The sequence below is a fragment of the Hevea brasiliensis genome, chromosome 15 (assembly GCF_030052815.1).
Source record: "Hevea brasiliensis isolate MT/VB/25A 57/8 chromosome 15, ASM3005281v1, whole genome shotgun sequence".
NCBI lineage: Eukaryota > Viridiplantae > Streptophyta > Magnoliopsida > Malpighiales > Euphorbiaceae > Hevea > Hevea brasiliensis.
The window spans coordinates 57,495,850-57,514,646 of NC_079507.1; the positions used below are offsets into that span (position 1 = coordinate 57,495,850).

General features: G+C 33.6%; 2 protein-coding genes across 3 annotated transcripts; one reads left to right on the top strand and one right to left on the bottom strand.

Annotated features, from left to right (window-relative positions):
* Positions 1-7,602: 7,602 nt before the first annotated feature.
* On the top strand, positions 7,603-12,390 carry LOC110667583 (anthranilate synthase beta subunit 1, chloroplastic). 2 transcript variants are annotated; one of them, XM_021828478.2, is made up of 9 exons: positions 7,603-7,741; positions 7,882-8,022; positions 8,132-8,292; positions 9,381-9,451; positions 9,645-9,682; positions 9,790-9,900; positions 9,994-10,093; positions 11,495-11,630; positions 11,857-12,390. In XM_021828478.2, the coding sequence occupies exons 2-9, from the start codon at positions 7,911-7,913 to the stop codon at positions 11,959-11,961; spliced, it is 834 nt and encodes a 277-aa protein (XP_021684170.1). In that variant the 5' UTR covers positions 7,603-7,741; positions 7,882-7,910; the 3' UTR covers positions 11,962-12,390. The 2 variants fall into 2 exon arrangements, with proteins under 2 accessions (XP_021684170.1, XP_021684169.1); XM_021828477.2 differs by having other exon boundaries at positions 7,612-7,741; positions 7,893-8,022.
* Positions 12,391-13,979: 1,589 nt separating this feature from the next.
* On the bottom strand, positions 13,980-16,945 carry LOC110667582 (probable xyloglucan endotransglucosylase/hydrolase protein 28). The gene is made up of 4 exons (XM_021828476.2): positions 16,525-16,945; positions 16,298-16,398; positions 15,584-15,792; positions 13,980-14,834 (listed from the first exon to the last, which is right to left on the bottom strand). The coding sequence occupies exons 1-4, from the start codon at positions 16,712-16,714 to the stop codon at positions 14,330-14,332; spliced, it is 1,005 nt and encodes a 334-aa protein (XP_021684168.2). The 5' UTR covers positions 16,715-16,945; the 3' UTR covers positions 13,980-14,329.
* Positions 16,946-18,797: the final 1,852 nt, after the last annotated feature.

The following is an 18,797-nucleotide window of genomic DNA, read 5'->3' on the forward strand; positions in this document are numbered from 1 at the left end:
AGATTTTTTTATTAAAAAAAAAAAGTTATTGAATTCCCTTCTTAATCCAATTGCAACGGGTCACGGTGTCAGTGCTCAGTCCAACTAAAAGTGGACCCTCACACATCCTATTATAACCCTTCTGACCCCAGCAAAGTCTGTCTCCAGTCACAAGCAGCCCATGTTTATTTTCTATTTTTCTTTTTTTTTTTAAATCTCATTTTAGAAAAATCGTACTAAGGCATATATAATCTGCATTACTTTTATCTTTAAATTTAAGATTTTAATCAATTCCACCAATTATTTGAATATTTTTAAGCTCATTTTTTTATATATACTTTATATTTTTTTTTACTTAATTTTATTTAATAATATTTTTTTTTGGGTAGAATTTTATTTAATAAAACTTAAATAACCTAAATGTAATAATTTCTTACCATAAGGTGGAGTTTGAAGTAATATGAAATTTTAGTAAATAAATAAAATTGAGACGAGTCCTGTAAGGTGGAGTTTCATAAAGGAAAAAGTCCTATAAGTTGGTAGGCAACGGCACCGTGAACTTGAAAAAAAAAAAAAAAACCATGAAATGTGCGGCCTTGTTAGGAAAGCTTTATAATTAACTAACGTCGTCCCTCGATCTTCACATGGAAAATGCTTCCATCTAACTCAATTCTCGATTTTCTCCTTTTGTTTTTTCCCCCCATTTTTGCATCTGTCAAAATCTGCTAAATCATTACATGTATATCAAACACACACTATGGTTGTTGAAGGCTTCAAGCTATCAACAGTTATCAATGATTTTTTTGTATAGTAGTCACGACCCGATTCAATAGACCAGATCGACACTATGATTTGGGCCAACATAAAACTTTCAAAGTCCGTAGTATGTCTTACTGTTCCTAAATCCATAACTAAAGTCCAAAATTGAGGCTCAATATGTAAATAAAATAAAATAAAAATATTTCATTTTAATATGTGTCAACCCAATCCGATGATTATCAACTACTCAAGCGAGGGAAGTACAGCTCAACCCTATTACTACAATTTATAAATTATTTATATATCATAAAAATTTTTGTCATTCAGTAAAAAATCAAAAACTCAATTTAATATCGTCTCTAACAAGATCCACAATACTGCTAACACATGAGGAGTTCTAAATTATAAATTTAAAAATAATATTACAAATAAATAACTAGTAATAGACCTGTGAGGAAGAATGCAGGTTATTCAGAAAAAAAAAATCCTCCTGTATCCTAGAAAAATAGGGTGAGCAGGAATTAGCGTTCGAATCAGAGAGTAAATATTTATTTTACATACAATTTCTATAACTATCTAATTCTAATGTACCCTTAGAAATGAAATGTATCATCTTCATACAAGTTATACAAATCATATTAAGTCACATCAAAGATAATCTGGAGCACTTACATACCTGGGTCATATCCATACTCACACATAAATATATGGGGAGCTGCTCTCCTTACCCATCTCTCTTAATCCAAGGCCTGCTAGCAAAATCAACTCGAGTTGGACTTTCGCTTAATAATCCATATGCGGGGTTTAGTGAAATAAACTAAAAGCAGTACTCATTCCGACTTTCTAAAAAAAAAAGGACTGTGCCCCAAGCGAGATTAGCTCAAGCCGATTTGCCCGTCTTACCCATATCTATATACACCACATACACACTTACTCACATACACAGTTCCAGATTATCAAAACACAATAACCAAAGTAATATCATCAAGTATAAATACAAAGTAGGGCATGCCTAATATTTAACTGCATAAATATAAGTATAAGTGATACATGAGCATGCCAAAAATATAATAATATTGAAATTGTAAATAAAATGAATATCTACTCACAGTACACTGGGGGCTATTATGGCTGCTGGGTAGAAAAAAATAGCTGACCTCGATTATCTAAATAATTATATTATAGATTTATTAATACTAATTCAAAATAAGACTTTAAAGAGACAATATACAGCCTAATTCGTGTCGAAAATCCGGTTGAATTTCTCCTATATCTAGGACCTACTCAACCTGCAAAATGGTTTAAATAATACTTCTAAACTCAACCCATATCTCATCATCATTATATAGGCCCTCCAAACTAAGTAATAATTACAACATCTGACAATTCAATTATAAGACTTTAAAATTAATATTTTTTAAAAACTATCCAAATTAACTTTAAAAATTCTATAAACTTGTCCTGCGGTCCTTAACAATATGATAACGCTATTGCAAAATGAATCATAATTTTTTGATCATCCACGAATATTTTATGAATTTTATTCTAAACTTAGTATAAGGCAAAAATTGAGTAACGTAGAGTTCGGGTTTACCTATGCCAAAACTAAAACTTGGAACGCATCCGAAACATTTGAAAACGCTAGGATTAACTATAATATTGACCACGTTCTGAGACACACCGCCGGACAGCTAGATCTGGCCGAAAATGCGGTCTTGGCGCCGGTGAGCTATCTTCGATATGATCGCACCTAAATTATGTCCAAAAATTATTAATAATTATCATGAAATTATTTTTAATTTTTGAAAATCGAAAAAGCTCAAAATTCTCACCAAGCAATCGGGACCGTCCGATAATCGCCTTTTTCAAATGATATCCAATCGGAGCTGGGCCAGTCCCATTTCAAAGATTTCATCGCCCTGAGTCCATCGGTGGTCTCGGATTTCTAATCCTATGGTCGGATCGCCGGAAAAGTGCTCGGAAAGCTCAAAACCCATATGTTTTTCTCCCATATTTGCCTCGTCGATTCTCCTTTCTCCGGCCACCAAATGGAGTGCCACTGGTCCATCTGAAAGCTGGTCATCCTAGGAGTTTGTGGCACTTGGAACCATTGGAAATGGCCGTCGAAAATAGGCAGAAAATGGTCTGAAAGTTGGGCCCCCATTCGCGATTTCTCTCTCTCTCTCTCTCTCTCTCTCTCTCTCTCTCTCTCTCTCATTCTCGCCGGCGCTGCTGCAGTCCACAGTCGTCTGGTGCCTCGCCGTCGTCATCTTGCGGTGGAGGGGTTGTTGGGGGCGTCACCGATAGTGGTGGATGGGTCGTTGGAGAAAGAGAGCGAGAGGGAGGGAAGGAGAAGGAACGGGGGAGAGAGACGAGAAGGAAGGGGAGGGGGTCTCTGCGCTGCGTTTTGGGCTCTTTTCTTTTTTTTTTTTTTTTTACTTCTAATGACACTATTAGTCGCTCAATTTCTTAGGGGTTTACAATTAGTCCAAAATTATTTTATTATGTTAAAGTTTAATAAAACTTTAGTAATAATAAAAATAAATACAATTTAGGAAAATTTAATTATTTTATTATCATTTAATAAATTAAATTAAATTATTTATTTATTTATTATTTTTTTATAAAAACAAAATTACAAATAATAATTTAAAATAAATATAATAATAATAATATATATAAAAAATGACATTCGTAAGGTAAATATCATTATTATAAAAATACTAATTTGTGACATTAAATAAAATAGTAATAAGTTACGATCACAACTTTTAAAATAAATATATATAATCGGATTGTTGTAATAGTAGTTAATAATAAGATCGGCTTAAGAGAAATTCTAGATTCGACTTTGAGTTTATAAGTATATTGTTTGACTCGGAAAGACTTTCATGATTTTTAGGCTATTGCAAGGGTTCAGGAGGTAATTACTTTGATTAATTAATAACTGAAATACACCTCCTAATAATTAAAAAAAAATTATCAATAATTATTATTTATATTTGGTCTATAATAAATTTGAGGCAAATGATATATGGTGGATCCACTTGTTACATTAATAATCTTATCACATGATAAAGAGACTAAACTATTCGTAAACCCATAATACCGTGCGAGCAACTTGATTTGTAAATACTAAATACAATAATTTAATGTAACTCTAATAAAATATGAAATTCACCTTGAGATTATTAATAAATATTTTATTATAAGAAACAATTATGCATAACATAATTAATTATAAAAAGTGAATTACTAATCCAACTTGAAATTAGGTTAAAATCAATAATAAATTATTACTCTTGACCTAAAATACTTGTGTATTTTTTTTTATTAACTAATAACTAAAAGCGTTTCCATCGGAAAATTATATTTTTTATTTTTTTTTACCATTATGAATTGAGAAAAAATCAGATTATTCATTTTAAATTACAATTATATTTCATAATCCGACTTAAAAAAAAATAAGAGTGCAGACAATATTTATTTTAAAAGATATTTTTATTACTTTATTTTAAATAAATAAAATTATTATTTTAAAAAATAAACTTCACAAAATTTTATATTTTATCTCGCTTGTAAACAATCGATTTATAAAATTTTGTTAAGTTAATAGAAAAATAAAAATATATTATTTTAAAATTTTGTTTTTTAAGTCCACCAAAATTTTTTTTTATATCTATCTAGTTTTAATTATATCTCAAGGTTATTTTAGGCATTATAATGCTAATTACAGCTTTAATTATTTTATTTTTATTAAATAATAATAAATTATACTAAAATTCAAAATAAAAACTTTGCAATTAATAAAAATAAATTGTAAAAATATTTTAATTTAGTTGTAATAATAATAATAATAATAATAATAATAATAATAATAATAATATACTATAAATTTTAACATAATGTCGAAGAGAAAATATAAAATTGTTACAACCCAATCTATGGGTTGGACCGGCACTAGGACCTGGGCCAGCCTAAAGCCTCCTAGGCCCGTAGTAAGCCTAAACATTCCTCAACCCAATTCTAAGGCCAATTTGGGCTCAATTTCAAGAATTCAACCAGACAGAGTCCGACCATAAAATAAAACTTTTAACGGGGAGTTTTTGACTCGCCCGACCTGTAAACACAATATATAATCAATTGGGGAGCTCAGCTCACCCTCCACATACTCATAATAACATAAAGTCAAATGGGAGCTCAGCTCCCTCATCCAGTCCAACATACATGCATAAAATAAGTTTACAGGTCCAACATGGTAAATTATATTACAGACCTAAATCAAATAAATATTTCTAACACATGCGAAAATTTTAGGAGTTAACAGAATTATATAAACATTAATAAATGACCTGCGAAGAAGAAAAGCAGGTTAACCATAACACTAATCCTCCTGTAGCCTGAAAAAATAATGAACAGGAGTGAGCGTTCGACTCAGAGAGTAAAATATCAATTTTAACCATAATCTCTATAGCTATCTAAAGCTAATGTACCCTGCAGAGTGAAATGCAATATCATTAATATTTTCACATTATAACAGCAAAAAGGTAATCTGGAGCACTCACACGCCCGATAAGGTCAAACAATACATATATGGGAGCTGATCCCCTATATAGCCCTCTTAATCCAACCTGTGCCAGCGAAGAACTCAAGCCGGATTTTCGCTTAATAAACCAAATCGGGGTCCCAGCGAAGAACTCAAGCCATGTCTACCCCGAAGGACCGGATCCTAGCGAAGATCTCAAGCCGTGTCTACCCATTCTGTCCATAGCCAATACCATACCACACGCACGCCAACTCACGCACACTGCTCCAAATTACCACAACAACATCCATGGCATTTTAACAATTATGAATGCAACATAAAACGTGCCTAGTGTTTAACTACATAAATACATATTTATAAGTGATGCATGGGCATGCTTGGACATATAATAATATCGAAATTACAATCAAAATTAATATTTTACTCACAGACTTGACCGCAGTCACTGTGGTGGCTAGGCGGAGGAGGAAGGCTGTCCCGGCTCACCTGACAATTTTATTACAATTATTTAATATATTTGACTCAATACAATAAGAAAAAGATCAAAGATGTCCTAAATTGTGCTAAAAATCCGACAAAATCTTCCCTATATCTAGGATCTACCCAACCTGCAAAAAGGCTTAAAACACACTTCCATATCCACAAACCATATATCCACAACTCAATCACATCACACGGCCCCTCCTGGGCCCACCCAAACAGTCATCAATCACAACATGTAAAATTACAGTTTAGTCCTCATAATTTAACCCTCTTGTAAAAACTACCCAAATGAACATTAAAAATTCTAAAACTTTGCCCCGCGGCTTTCAGCATCATTACTAAGCTAATGCAAAAGGAATTATAATTTTCTAAGCTACCACAAATATTTTATAAATTTTTAATCCAATTCAAGCACTAGAAAATTATGAAAAGGTAAGGTTCGGGTTTACCTATGCCGATTCCGACCTCCGGAACGCGCTCGGGACATCTGACAATGGTGGGGTAGCCAAAATCTCGATCCAATTCTAAGACTTTTTTGGTAGCCGGTCTGTCTGGCCGGAAATTCACAAACTTGGGCAACCATCGAATTTCCGCGAATTGAAGGTATCTACACGAAGCCCACAACACGGGGGTTAGTATATAATTTTTACGGAATTTTCTAAGCTCATTTAATACTTGAAAAAACACTACAAAGTTTCGTGGGACCCACCGAAAAATAGTATTGAAAAATTTTGAAATTTATATTGCCGCGAAGCTCTCGACGAGTGGAGCGCTCTGGTACTCTCGGTTTTCTCGTGGAGTTCACGATTTGCGAGAAATCTAGCCAAAAGTCGAAATGGGCTAAAACTTACCGGACAAAAATTGGGCAAATCGCTCAATGGATTTTAGTGTTCTTAGTGTCTATAGAAAGCTCTTGAGGTGTAGATGGTGTTTGACATAAGACTTGGCCCAATCAGTGGCCGGATCGGTCAGATTTTCGCCGGGAAGGCGAGGCATCCCGCTGCGCGTTGCGTGACTTTGCAAGCATTTTCCCGGCATTCCACGCAGCGGTCGACGATGGGAGGCACTGGGGCGACGCGCCAGCGAGGTGGGGAGGCTGGGGCGGTGGCTGGCCGGCGTGGGGAGGAGGGAGGAGAGGGAAAACGGGAGAGAAAGGAAGAGAGACGGGACGCGCGCGGGAAAGAAAGAAAAGGAAGGAAGAGGCTGGTCCGATTCGATCGGTCTGGTTCGATTCGGCCTGTTCGATTCAGGATACAATTTTAAATTTTTACTCTACCTTGGGATCGAAAACGAGATCCAAAAATTCCAAAAAAATTCTAGAAAACTTAGAAAAATTCGTAGAGTCCATATATATTTTTAGTTTTTCCACATGGTCTTTAAATTAATTTTTAAAAATCATCAAAGTTTCATAATTTTGAAAAATCGAATTCTATTTCTAAAATTTGAAAAATTTTAAATAATTTTTTAAAATTTAAATAATTTAAAATATTAATATTTTTCTATAAAATAATAAATTTAAAAATTAGGGGTGTTATAAAAATTATGAAAAATAAAAGAAAAAATATTATTTATTTTTTATTTATAATAAAATTAATGATTTGGTTAGAAAAATTCAGTAATTAATTTTTAACTTTTTTATTTTGTTTATAATTTTATTTATATTTTTTCTCGATTTTTATTATTAATGATAAATTTTTATGTATTTTTATCTCTTATTGACCTTTTTTATTTCATTAATTAATATTTGAATTGATAAAAATAAAAAAATAAATAATTAATAAAATTAAATATAAGAAATTAAATTATATATTTTTACAAATATAAAATCAAATTATTAAAGAACATAATAGATTAATTAAATAGTAATTTTCTTAAAATAAAAAGAGATTTTCCAAATAGAGAATTTCATCGCATCCTTACCGCTGCAGTGCTATTCTGATGCGAATAAGGAAAAAACAGGCAATGGCTGGTTTGGTAAGTCTATGAAGGCTCATCCGCTCCATTGCCCAATTTCTGGAATTGCAAAATTATATCTTTAATGTCTATAAATGGGTAGCTGCCAGCAATAAATCCATTTCTCTTTTCGCTGGGAATCTAAACGCTTCTTTCCAAAGTCTATCTGCAGTGCTCTGTGACATCTACTATGGCTGCAAGTCTGCTTTCACAGTCTCTCTTTCAATACAAACCCTCTATTCCCCTCGAGATGCTTCAAAACCCTCGTCTACCTTCCCCCTCAACCGTCTCTCTTCCATCAAGTAATTTCTCCTCCTTTTACATCTCTCTCTTTCATCTTTTCTTTTTGTTTCTCTGAATGTGCTTGCATGTGTATGATCCTTTCTCCCTTCTTTTTTTATTGTTTTCAAGAATTGAACTTTGAGGCGAAGAGGGAAAATGGGTTCGTTGCAAAGTGTTCAATGGCCGTCACAGGATCGAATTCTTCGGCTGCGGTTTCGATTAATAGGGAGATGAAGAATCCCATAATTGTCATTGACAACTATGATAGCTTTACTTATAATCTTTGCCAGGTTTGGTCCTCTATCTTCTTGGATTATGATCTGGTCATGTAAAGTCAATTTGTTTTGTGGGTTCTTGCTTGTTTTTCATGTTACATGATAATTGCTTGAATTCTACCAAGTGTTTAGATGCCGAGAAAATCACTATAATTAGTAGAATTAATGTTTCTTCCATATCCATGGCTTTAAATGTAGGATTAGTTTCCTTTTTTTGCTTTTTTGAAAGCCTTTTCAATTGAACAAAAAAGGTATAAGTGGATTTCTAATCACGTCCACAAGAAAAGTTTTTTTTTTTTTAATAAAATATTTATGCTTTGACTTAATTTCTAGTCATTTATGCATGCACAAAAAATTTTATAATTTTTTTAATTTTTTATGCCTTAACTGAATTTATGATCATATGAGTTGTGTATGCTAGTGGTTTTTTTTTTTTAATATAAATGGAACAATTATACTTGAACTGAATTTATAACCATATGTGCATACATGAAGTTATTTATGTAATTTTTCACATTACGCTTTGATTTTGGCAAGTTTTGTATAAACGCAAATAATGAAATGTTTATTGAATTGAGAAAGAAGAAATAGTCCTGTTTCAGTCTTAGCTCTACTAAAGCAAATGAAAGCACTGTAGCTGCAGCCCATGTCGTTTAAGAAAGTAAATTGTATTTGATTGCATTGTCACCTAAATGAAATTTCAAAGTTTATATGCAAATGAATTAACTATTGTCACAGCCAAGAAAGTTCAGTTATTCACTCCATTTTGAAGAGACTGTGAACATGGCTAACAGTACCATATGGAATGCTAAGCTATATGTGTCTTAATAACTTGGCTTTTGTTTTGTAGTAGGGGTATTACCGACAATGATTTATGCCCCAAAATGACCTCTTTAATTTTTCGGACAAAAGAAGAAAAGAATAGAAAGTCTTAACTTTGATGAAAGTTATGTTTTGCGGCATTTAGGACCTTTTGCATTGTCAACTGTTTTGCTTGATAAATTTCCTATCTGTTTGGAACCTCTACCTCTCTCTTGCAAACACAATTCTTTTAATGCATTTTTATTTAAAAGCTGTTTTCCTGATACCTTGTGGTTATGAAGTACATGGGGGAGTTAGGATGCCACTTTGAGGTTTATCGGAATGATGAGTTAACTGTGGAAGAGTTAAAAAGGTAAGAACTCATATTTTATGTAGTAAATTGGCATTTGATGATCCTTACATCATGGATTATATATGTGTGTGTGTGTGTGTGTGTGTGTGTGTGTGTGTGTGTGTGTGTATGAGAGAGAGAGAGAGAGAGAGAGAGAGAGATGTTTGTTGTGTTCACTAGTAATATATGTAACTTTTGCTTTGAATTTTAATAGGAAAAATCCAAGAGGGGTGCTTATATCCCCAGGACCAGGTTAGTGTTTTGCATGTGTGTTATATTTATGAGATACACTCAAAGTTCAGCTGGATTAAAAGGATGAAATGAAACCTACATATGGTAAAGTACATTTCATTTTGCAGGCACACCACAAGATTCTGGAATATCATTGCAAACTGTTTTGGAGCTTGGACCTCTAGTGCCCTTGTTTGGTGTGTGTATGGGGCTGCAGTGCATTGGAGAGGCTTTTGGAGGTGAGTCTCTAAGACATTTCAAAATCACTTACAAACACCTTCATGTATTGGTTCGTGTTTTCTTCATATTCCTTATCACATTGCTGGCTTCAGGGAAGGTTGTGCGTTCTCCTTATGGTGTCATGCATGGGAAAAGTTCTCTCGTATATTATGATGAGAAAGGAGAAGATGGCTTGTTTTCTGGGTTACCAAAGTATGTTCTTTCACTAAGACATTCTTCTTTTCTTACTATATTGTTCAAATTACATGTTTCATATCATCCTGCTCTTGGTTGTCATGCTGAATGTCCATCTTGCCTTATGCAACGTGCACTGCCAATAGTTGTAGTTCATAAGACAACTATACACATGGTATTCACCTAGATGTAACTTGAGAATATCGATTTGTCAAGACAGCCTATAATTAATGAATGAAAACAAATTCCATACTGACATGCACCTTGACGCGTATCTGTAGAATTGTATGACAACCAAAGTTGAGCTTTGTCGTTTTCCTTGATAAGTTGATAATTTGAATTCTGTCATTTATTGGAACAAATCATCTGAGTCTTTTATTTGATTAATCGTGTAGAGAAATGATCACTATGAAGTTTATATTTGTTGTGGGAGGAATAATTCTTGTTACCCTTTCTTTTTTTTCCTCCATATTTGTTTAGAAATTTTCCTTCTCCCAGTGTTCTTCATTAACTATGTTTCATTTACGGAGAAGAGAATCACATTGTAGGTTGGAGGTACAGTCAAAGACATTAGTTCATTTGGATGCTTCTGTTTTTGACAACAAATCCCTTGGATTTTTTTATTTGACTAAACATGTAGTTCAATGACCATAATTTAAAAGGGTTAATTTGTTGTAGGAGGAATCTCTTCCCCTCTCCTCCTCCCCCTCCCTCCTCTCCCCACCCCCCCCCCCCCCCTCTCTCTCTCTCTCTCCCTCTTTCTCTTCTCCCGTTGTCTATTTCCTTCTCCCAAAGCTTTTTTCAATTTGCTCTCAAAAGCAGATCATATATACTATTTTGTGAATACCCATGCACATCTTTCAAATTGTGTTTCTATGATCTTTGAAGTGCTTGTTATTTTTCTCAACTAACTAGTTATTATGGTCTTAAACACTTTTATTTTAAATCATATGAGATAATAGTCAAAAAAAAATTTCCCTGGTTAAGGGCTTTAATTTTTCAAGTGAATGTAATAAACAATTTCTTTGATAATATCATAACTTTGCAATTGTTGAGATAATGACGTATGCAGTGATTTCTTTAAGTATTGGAATCTTCTTTGTCTTTCTGTGTATATTTTTCTCCCTAGAAAAATCACATTGTATTTTCTTGATAGGTGAAGAAAATTTGTTAGGTTAAATCCATCATTAACTTTCCTTATTGTTGGTTGACATTGGTATCTGGGAGTCTATTAGTTTGCTAAAATAGTTTGCTCCACCTCATTTTTCAGGTGACAGTAACAACTCAGTGAGGAATTAAGACTATTTTATATATCTTCCATAACTAGCCTTCAGTACCTTTATATCAAAATAGTACCTTAATATGTCAGTATGTGACAATAAAATTGTTCGTATGTCTCACTCATTTTACCTTTTCCAGCCCATTCACTGCTGGGAGATATCATAGCTTAGTGATTGAAAAGGAGAGTTTCCCTAGTGAAGAACTTGAGATTACAGCATGGACAGAGGATGGACTAATAATGGCTGCTCGTCACAAAAAGTATAAGCATCTGCAGGTGAGATTCTTTTCCCATTACTTATGTTATGCAGAGAAAGAAATGTGACGGCACGCTGCATAGGCTTAGGCAAATGTTCCTTCATACAAATTACTTGACAGATTTGAGTGAGGAACTAATAAGGCATCAGTAGTTCTTGTTAACACAATGGATTTTACCTTTTTACTATAGGTACAATCAAATATACCTGCATAAGCTCAAATTGAAATTGTTTGTCAAATCGCAGGGGGTACAGTTCCATCCAGAAAGCATTATAACATCAGAAGGCAAGACAATTGTTGGCAATTTCATCAAACTGATAGAGAGGGAGGAGGCTGAATCTCAAAACTAGTAAACATACCATGGTATGCTTAAATAGAAAAGTAGAGATATGTTTTGGGGGGGGGGGGGGGTGGGGGTGGGTTGGTTGTGTGGTGTGTGGTGTGGTTGGAGAGTGTAGCCTTTGGTTTGGTACTTTGTTTCATGACATTTTCAAAAGCATGTTTTTGTTATCTGTACAATCTATGCCTAATGAATAGTTGATAATTAAATAATTTCTGTAGTTGTAGCAAACTTTTTCTTTAACAATTCAGGGGCACAACACATTTCTAGAAAGATCGCCCTTCTTATCTCAACCGGTTATGTATGCAGTTTGTGGAAAACTGCAGAATGAAGTTAAGCTTTGAGACTGTTTATGGAGCTTTTCTTTATGATATAAAGCCTTGTTGCTGTTGAAAGTTGATTTCAACTCTTGACAGCTTGCCTTGTTGTTGCTTTTTTATTCTTTTTTTTTTTTTTTTTTTTAATTAGCAGCTTGATGAACTTGTTGAGATGCTTTCAACTCCTTTGATGGTATGATAATATGCCCATAATCCAATAATTTGTATGCTGCACCCACTTTCTGGGATTCTTTTCTTCACTAAATTGTTGCTTTGTGATTGATGACCCCATTAGCAACCACCAAGTATTCTTGCGTTAGAAAAGATATATATAGCATACTGTTTGAAGAAAGATTATGCCAAAGATTCTTCCATTTTACATGTCCCAACAATTCTTATGAGCGTGAACTGCTAAAAATAATTTGAGCTTCATGGAAAAAATGCTCTCAAAGGCTTAGTTTAACAAAAACATAGCCCAAAGTCAGCCATTATGGTAGGTCCTTAAATTTATTGTCTTTCCCAGGATGGGCTTCAGCTAGTGTAGACTGTAGATAATATCCAACCTACAAACTCTGGATCATGCCTCAGGTTAATATCCAACCCTGGTTTACTTTGTTTTGGAATGTCCCTCACTTTCAAGAGCCCATATTTAATCTTGGAAGAAGACAAAGAAAACAGGTAGTTACAACTTATTAATCTGGTGTTAGGTTATAAAGAGCATCATTATTTTTATAAAGACATATTAACCAACTTTATAATTCAGCCAATGCTAGAGTTAAAGAGCAGCTGGCTATTAGGCCATATGTGCTCTAATCATTGATGGGCACAAAGTTTGCATTGGAAAAAAAACACTCACAAAGTAGCTTAAAGGAATTCTTGATGCTTCTTGTCTTTGATTTATCCTACATCTTGAATTTCATTCCAACTTTTCTTTCAACTGCTACCAAAAATTCACATTAAAAACAAAATTAGATGTTAGCTTACGTCTAAATCAAAAATTTGTTAGGATGTAATTGATTAATTACTTGAAATTATTGAATTCTATTTTAGCTTTTGAAAAATGAATTTAGGTTTAATCTTTCAATCTTGACTTTCTATTTCCAACAATGATCAAATGCCTTGTGTTTATTATTTTTTTTCTCTTGCTTTTCAAATTTCAAGAAAGAAAAAACGTTTCAAATAAATAAAAATAATTTTTTTAAAAACGATTTTCAAGAGTTTCTGCACTTGATAAACGATAACACTGCATTCAAGTCTTGTGACATTGACATTGAAATAAGAAGGTGCATTTAAAAAGAAAACTATTTTACTAATTTATAAATTAATAGGTACTTGAGCTGTGACATAATTTATAGTTAATTACATGCAGCTAAATTTCAAAGCTTGATCCTTCAGGTTGAGGACAGGACCTAATTTCTAACCTGTGAACTACGAAAAAGTCCAACATTAAGCCAGTTACAGTCGCCACTTGTCATATATGTACTCCAACTAACCCTTGACAAAATGTGTTCTGAACTTGACAAGTCTTGACTTTTAAAAAATTGCAGAGGCACACCTTGTGGGGGGCCCAAACTCTGGACTTTCAAAACATAATCTGAGCATGCTTATGCTCTTGCTTGCTTGGACAAGAATATAAGAAAAAAACATACATAAATCATCATACAAGACACAAGATACTCGATGGCAATTCATTCTGGTGCAAAACCAAATATATACTAAAAACTACACGTTATATGCTAACATTTATTCATTGAAAACACGAGGGTGCCTCAAAAGTACAGAAAATCATCACCAAATTCAATTCGTAAAGCCAAGAGACATTATCAATGATAAAAGAAACAACTGGAAAACTAAAATTATGGAACTATACACATACATACCAACCCCGCTTCCCACCCACCCCATCATCAACCATATAATGACTCTCCCTACGACCCTCAGTAAAAATCTAAGCTTTTTCTCTCTATTCACAAAAAATAACTGATCCCCAGCTAGATCAAAGCATAATTTTTAACAAAATAACAATGATCCCCAACATTATGCAGTGATGATGCAACTTCCTTAAATGGAAATGTCCTCAGGATGCCTTGATCTGCTCCGGCGATGGCGTTTCCCATGATGGCGCCGGCCTCCTCCAAATGTAACAGGATCGAATGATTTGAGTCGTTCAGCTTCTTGGGAATTAATAACGCACTCAGATGGAGGAACCTTGTATCGAGCTTGATCATAGCAATAGGAATATGTCATATACTTTGTCCTAAAACTGTCCATTTTAATTCTTTGCAATGGGGTGACACCAGTGGGGATTGCTTGAGAACTCTCTGCAATATCACATTTTGATATGTGCTGTTCAATCGGATCAACAGCACATCCATGTAGCACAAAGTCACTGAATTTGGTGACATAAGGTGCATATTTGTAGTTTACTCTATATTTGCCTCCATTGGTAGCCCAATCAGACCCATCCCATATTGTTGCATACAGAGACATTGGCTTGGAAGGAAAATCACCACCCATAGATACTGTTCTTTTCACCTCCCTAATGGGAACATTGTCCACATAAAATCTATCGAGGAAAATAAATGTACAACACAGAATTAGAATGATTGTTACAACATAAATGGAGATTAATTCAAAAAAAAATTCCATTAATTATTTGTACAACTGTCATCATTCTTGTTTGTTCTTATACAAACAAGAATACCATTACCCTTAATTAGCAACACAGAAAACTTAGGAAAAGGAGGGGGAAAATAGATTGCGAACCTAACTAAAAAGATTCTTTGTTGTTTTGGTCCTCCATATAACTGATAAATTAAATCAAATAATCTCTAGAGTTAAAGTCTTCAGGGCTCCATCACATCAGTGTTTTCATTTTGTAGATTCTTAAACTAGAGAAAGAACTTACAATCAAAGCTCTAATCTTGTCCACCCTCTTCTCATAAATCAAACAAAGCATTAGCCAACTCTTAGCTACAGCTTAAACAAGAAAACTGATTTTGATAAAAACAGGAGCGTGTAATTGTAGACAAACGAACAGAAAACTTTCTGTACTAATTCCCCAAAACAAGAAACTCTTCCTCTACCTTAGAACAGATGCATCAACATCAAAACGCCCTAAAGCAGTAAATTCCATACCGTAAAGCAGTAAATTCCATACCGTATAACGTGAACTCATTATTGATAAACTAGTGTAGTACAGCTTCTAAATAGCAGTGGTTATAACAAATAATACAAAGAAAAGAAAAGGTGAAAAGTAGGTGAAAAGTTGAACAAACGCAGAAATCAAAGATGGTGAAGTGGATTTTTACTCACGTGATCTGGGAATCGGTCCAGAGAATGCTGTACTGATGGAAATCATCAGAGGGATCAAACCAGAGGCTATATCTTTCTTCTCTGCCAATGCTGGTGCTACCATTACCATAAATATTTGTCTGTATCCTCCAATCTTTGCCTCTTATGTTACCCAAGAACTCAAAGTCAATCTCATCATGGTTACTCTGGAATATATCACCATTCGACATCTATAACAATCAAATATTTGAATTTTATCAGCGATCATAAGAATAACAGTGAAATAACGAAGAAGAAATTAACAAGGGTGAGGTTGATTAACATAATGTTTTCCTAGGATGGAGTTCAAAAGTAGCCTTAAAAGGATATCATCCAAAAAAAAAAATCTATGGGCTATTGTTGGTTTTATCTGATGGTTAAAAATAAATGAATAAACGAATAATCTGACACATGCAAAAAAAAAAAACCATCAGGTCGCCATGGTTGGATCATACTATCAAGACCAAAAAACAAATTAGCATGGTAAGAAATCGGCAAAACTACAGAAAAAATCCATCTGAGTTTGATTGGTAAAATCAGAACAAAAAACTTCGATTATCAACGTGAAAAGAACAAATAAGTGGGAAATTAAAGAAAAATCAGTTTGGGCTTGATTGATTCACAATCAGAGTTTTGAACTTCCAAATGTGACCACAAAACTGTTGAATAAACAAGTTTATTAATCAGATTACTCACATAAAAAGCAACCACAACTCCAGCAGTATAATCTGCCGGCAACTTGATAGAAGCACTGAAGTAGCCATGAAAGTATAAGTCCTGAGAAACGAACCCAGACCCTGTTCACAGCCCCAGAGAAACTTTCAATCAACTGCTCAAAAATCAAAAATTGAAAAAAATTATATAATTAAAAAGAACGAACCCCAAATACCAAATATTACAACCCAAAAAAAAAATCACAGGACCTGTCCTTTCATCTAGTGATAAATGGACTTTCTTGCCATCTTTATGAACCACCAGATTATCATCCCCGAAAAGCTGGGTGTACCCTTCATCAAATGATATAATAGGTAAAGTTCTTCGAGACCCAGAAACAAGAACAGCAAATAGAGACAAAATAAGGAGAAATCCAGCAGGCAGATAAGAGACCTCCATTATTGTGTTAATGGTGTGTTTATTTATTATATCTTTTCCCTTGAGTCTAAGACTGAAATATACGGAGTCTCTCTATACCTTGTGTGAAAGGTGAGTATATATAAGGACAGAGAAGAGGAGAGTGATGAGGAAGGAAAAGAAGAAGCGGCTGTGTGTGGTTGAATATCTCTAACTAATAGAGAGGGGAGAGAGAGACAGAGACAGAGACAGAGAACCAAAAGGCTAATGAGAGAAGACAGAGAACAGGGAGGTCATTTTATTGGAGGGTGAGGGGTTGAGCTGTTCTCATGTTGACAGGTTTTGTTTTTCAATGTATTCTATTGAATTAGGTCCCAAGTTTCACCAAATTTTCTAATTATTGTATACCATTTTTTGTGATTATAAAAAAATGAAATTTTTATCTCAAAAAAAATTAATAAAGGGGTAAGATATTTTTTAGAGTTTATGACTATTTATTATACCATAAAATAAATATTTAATTATTGTAACAATAAAATATATATTTAATGAACTTTATTAGGTCTAATAATTTTAAATTAAATATTTATATAAAATTGCATATAATTAATTAAGATATATACATATATATATATAATTAAAATAACGGATACATTAATTGGGTCATGAATGATATGGAGTTTTTTTATTTTAGGATATGCCTGCTGTATAGTTTCTCAATTTCTTTTTTATTTGTTAAATTGTAATTTTTCTGTTGAACTTAAATTTAAATTATTGAATTTGAAACTTTCTTCTTTCATCCAATTACAATTTAAAGTCTATTAATTGTTTTGTATGGCTACGATTCATCAAATTTAGCATCTATTAAATTTCTATATATGCTTTTTTCTTTTGATAAAATAAATTTAATGATAATAGAGATACCTATTTCATAGCCCAAAATAACTTACACATTATTGATGAATTACTCAATGCAAGCATACATATATACCATTTCTCTATTACCTGGATGATTGTTTTAGTAATTTGTATATACTGAAGTTATCTTTAGAACAGTAAGATTTTGAATTTGAATATACTAAAAATATTAGTGTATTTGATGTTTCTTTAGCATAGTAGTGTTATTGTGTAACAGAAACTTTTCTGATAAATCTTGTGAAATGATCAACCCATTTGCTTCATCTAGCAGTGATAAAACTCCCTTTCTAAATCACATCAAGCTTGAAATTTTGGTTACATTAATGTTCAAATTTCTAAAGTTCATTCTAAGTCTTCAATTTACATACAGGGCAAAAGAGCATCAAAGTGGAAACAAGCTTCCATCCCCCAACCCCCACCCCCCTTCTCCCTCCAAAAAAAAAAAAAAAAAAAAAATTGTCACGACCCAACCTATGGGCCGGACCGGCACTAGGACCTGGGCCAGCCTAAAGCCCCCGAGGCCCGTAGTAAGCCTAACTGTTCATTAACCCAACTCTAAGGCCCATTTGGGCCCAAATTCAAGAAAACAAACGGACAGAGTCCGGCCATAAAATGGACTTCCCAACGGGAGTTTTCAACTCACCCGACCTGTAAACATAATAATACTCAATTGGGGAGCTCAGCTCACCCTCCACATACTCATAGCATCATAAAAGAAATGGGAGCTCAGCTCCCTCATCCAATCCATCAAACAGACATAGAATATTAAGTTTACAGGTCCAACATGATAATAATATTACAGACCAAATTCAAATAATTACTGCTAACACATGTGAAAATTCTATAAGTAAATAAAATTACACAAATATTGATAAACAACCTGCGAAGTAGAAAAGCAGGTTAACCCAGAATAAAATATCCTACTGTGGCCTGTAAAAATTTTTGAACAGGAGTGAGCGTTCGACTCAGAGAGTAAAATATCAATTTTAACCATAATCTCTATAACTATATAAAACTAATGCAACCTGTGGAATGAAATGCAACATCAGCAATAAATTCACATCATAGCATCAAAAAGGTAATTTGGAGCACTCACGCACCCTGTAGCATCAATCATAATATATGGGAGCTGATCCCCTATACAGCTCTCTTAAATCCAACCTGGTGCCAGCGAAGAACTCAGCTCGGACTTCCACTTAATAACCAA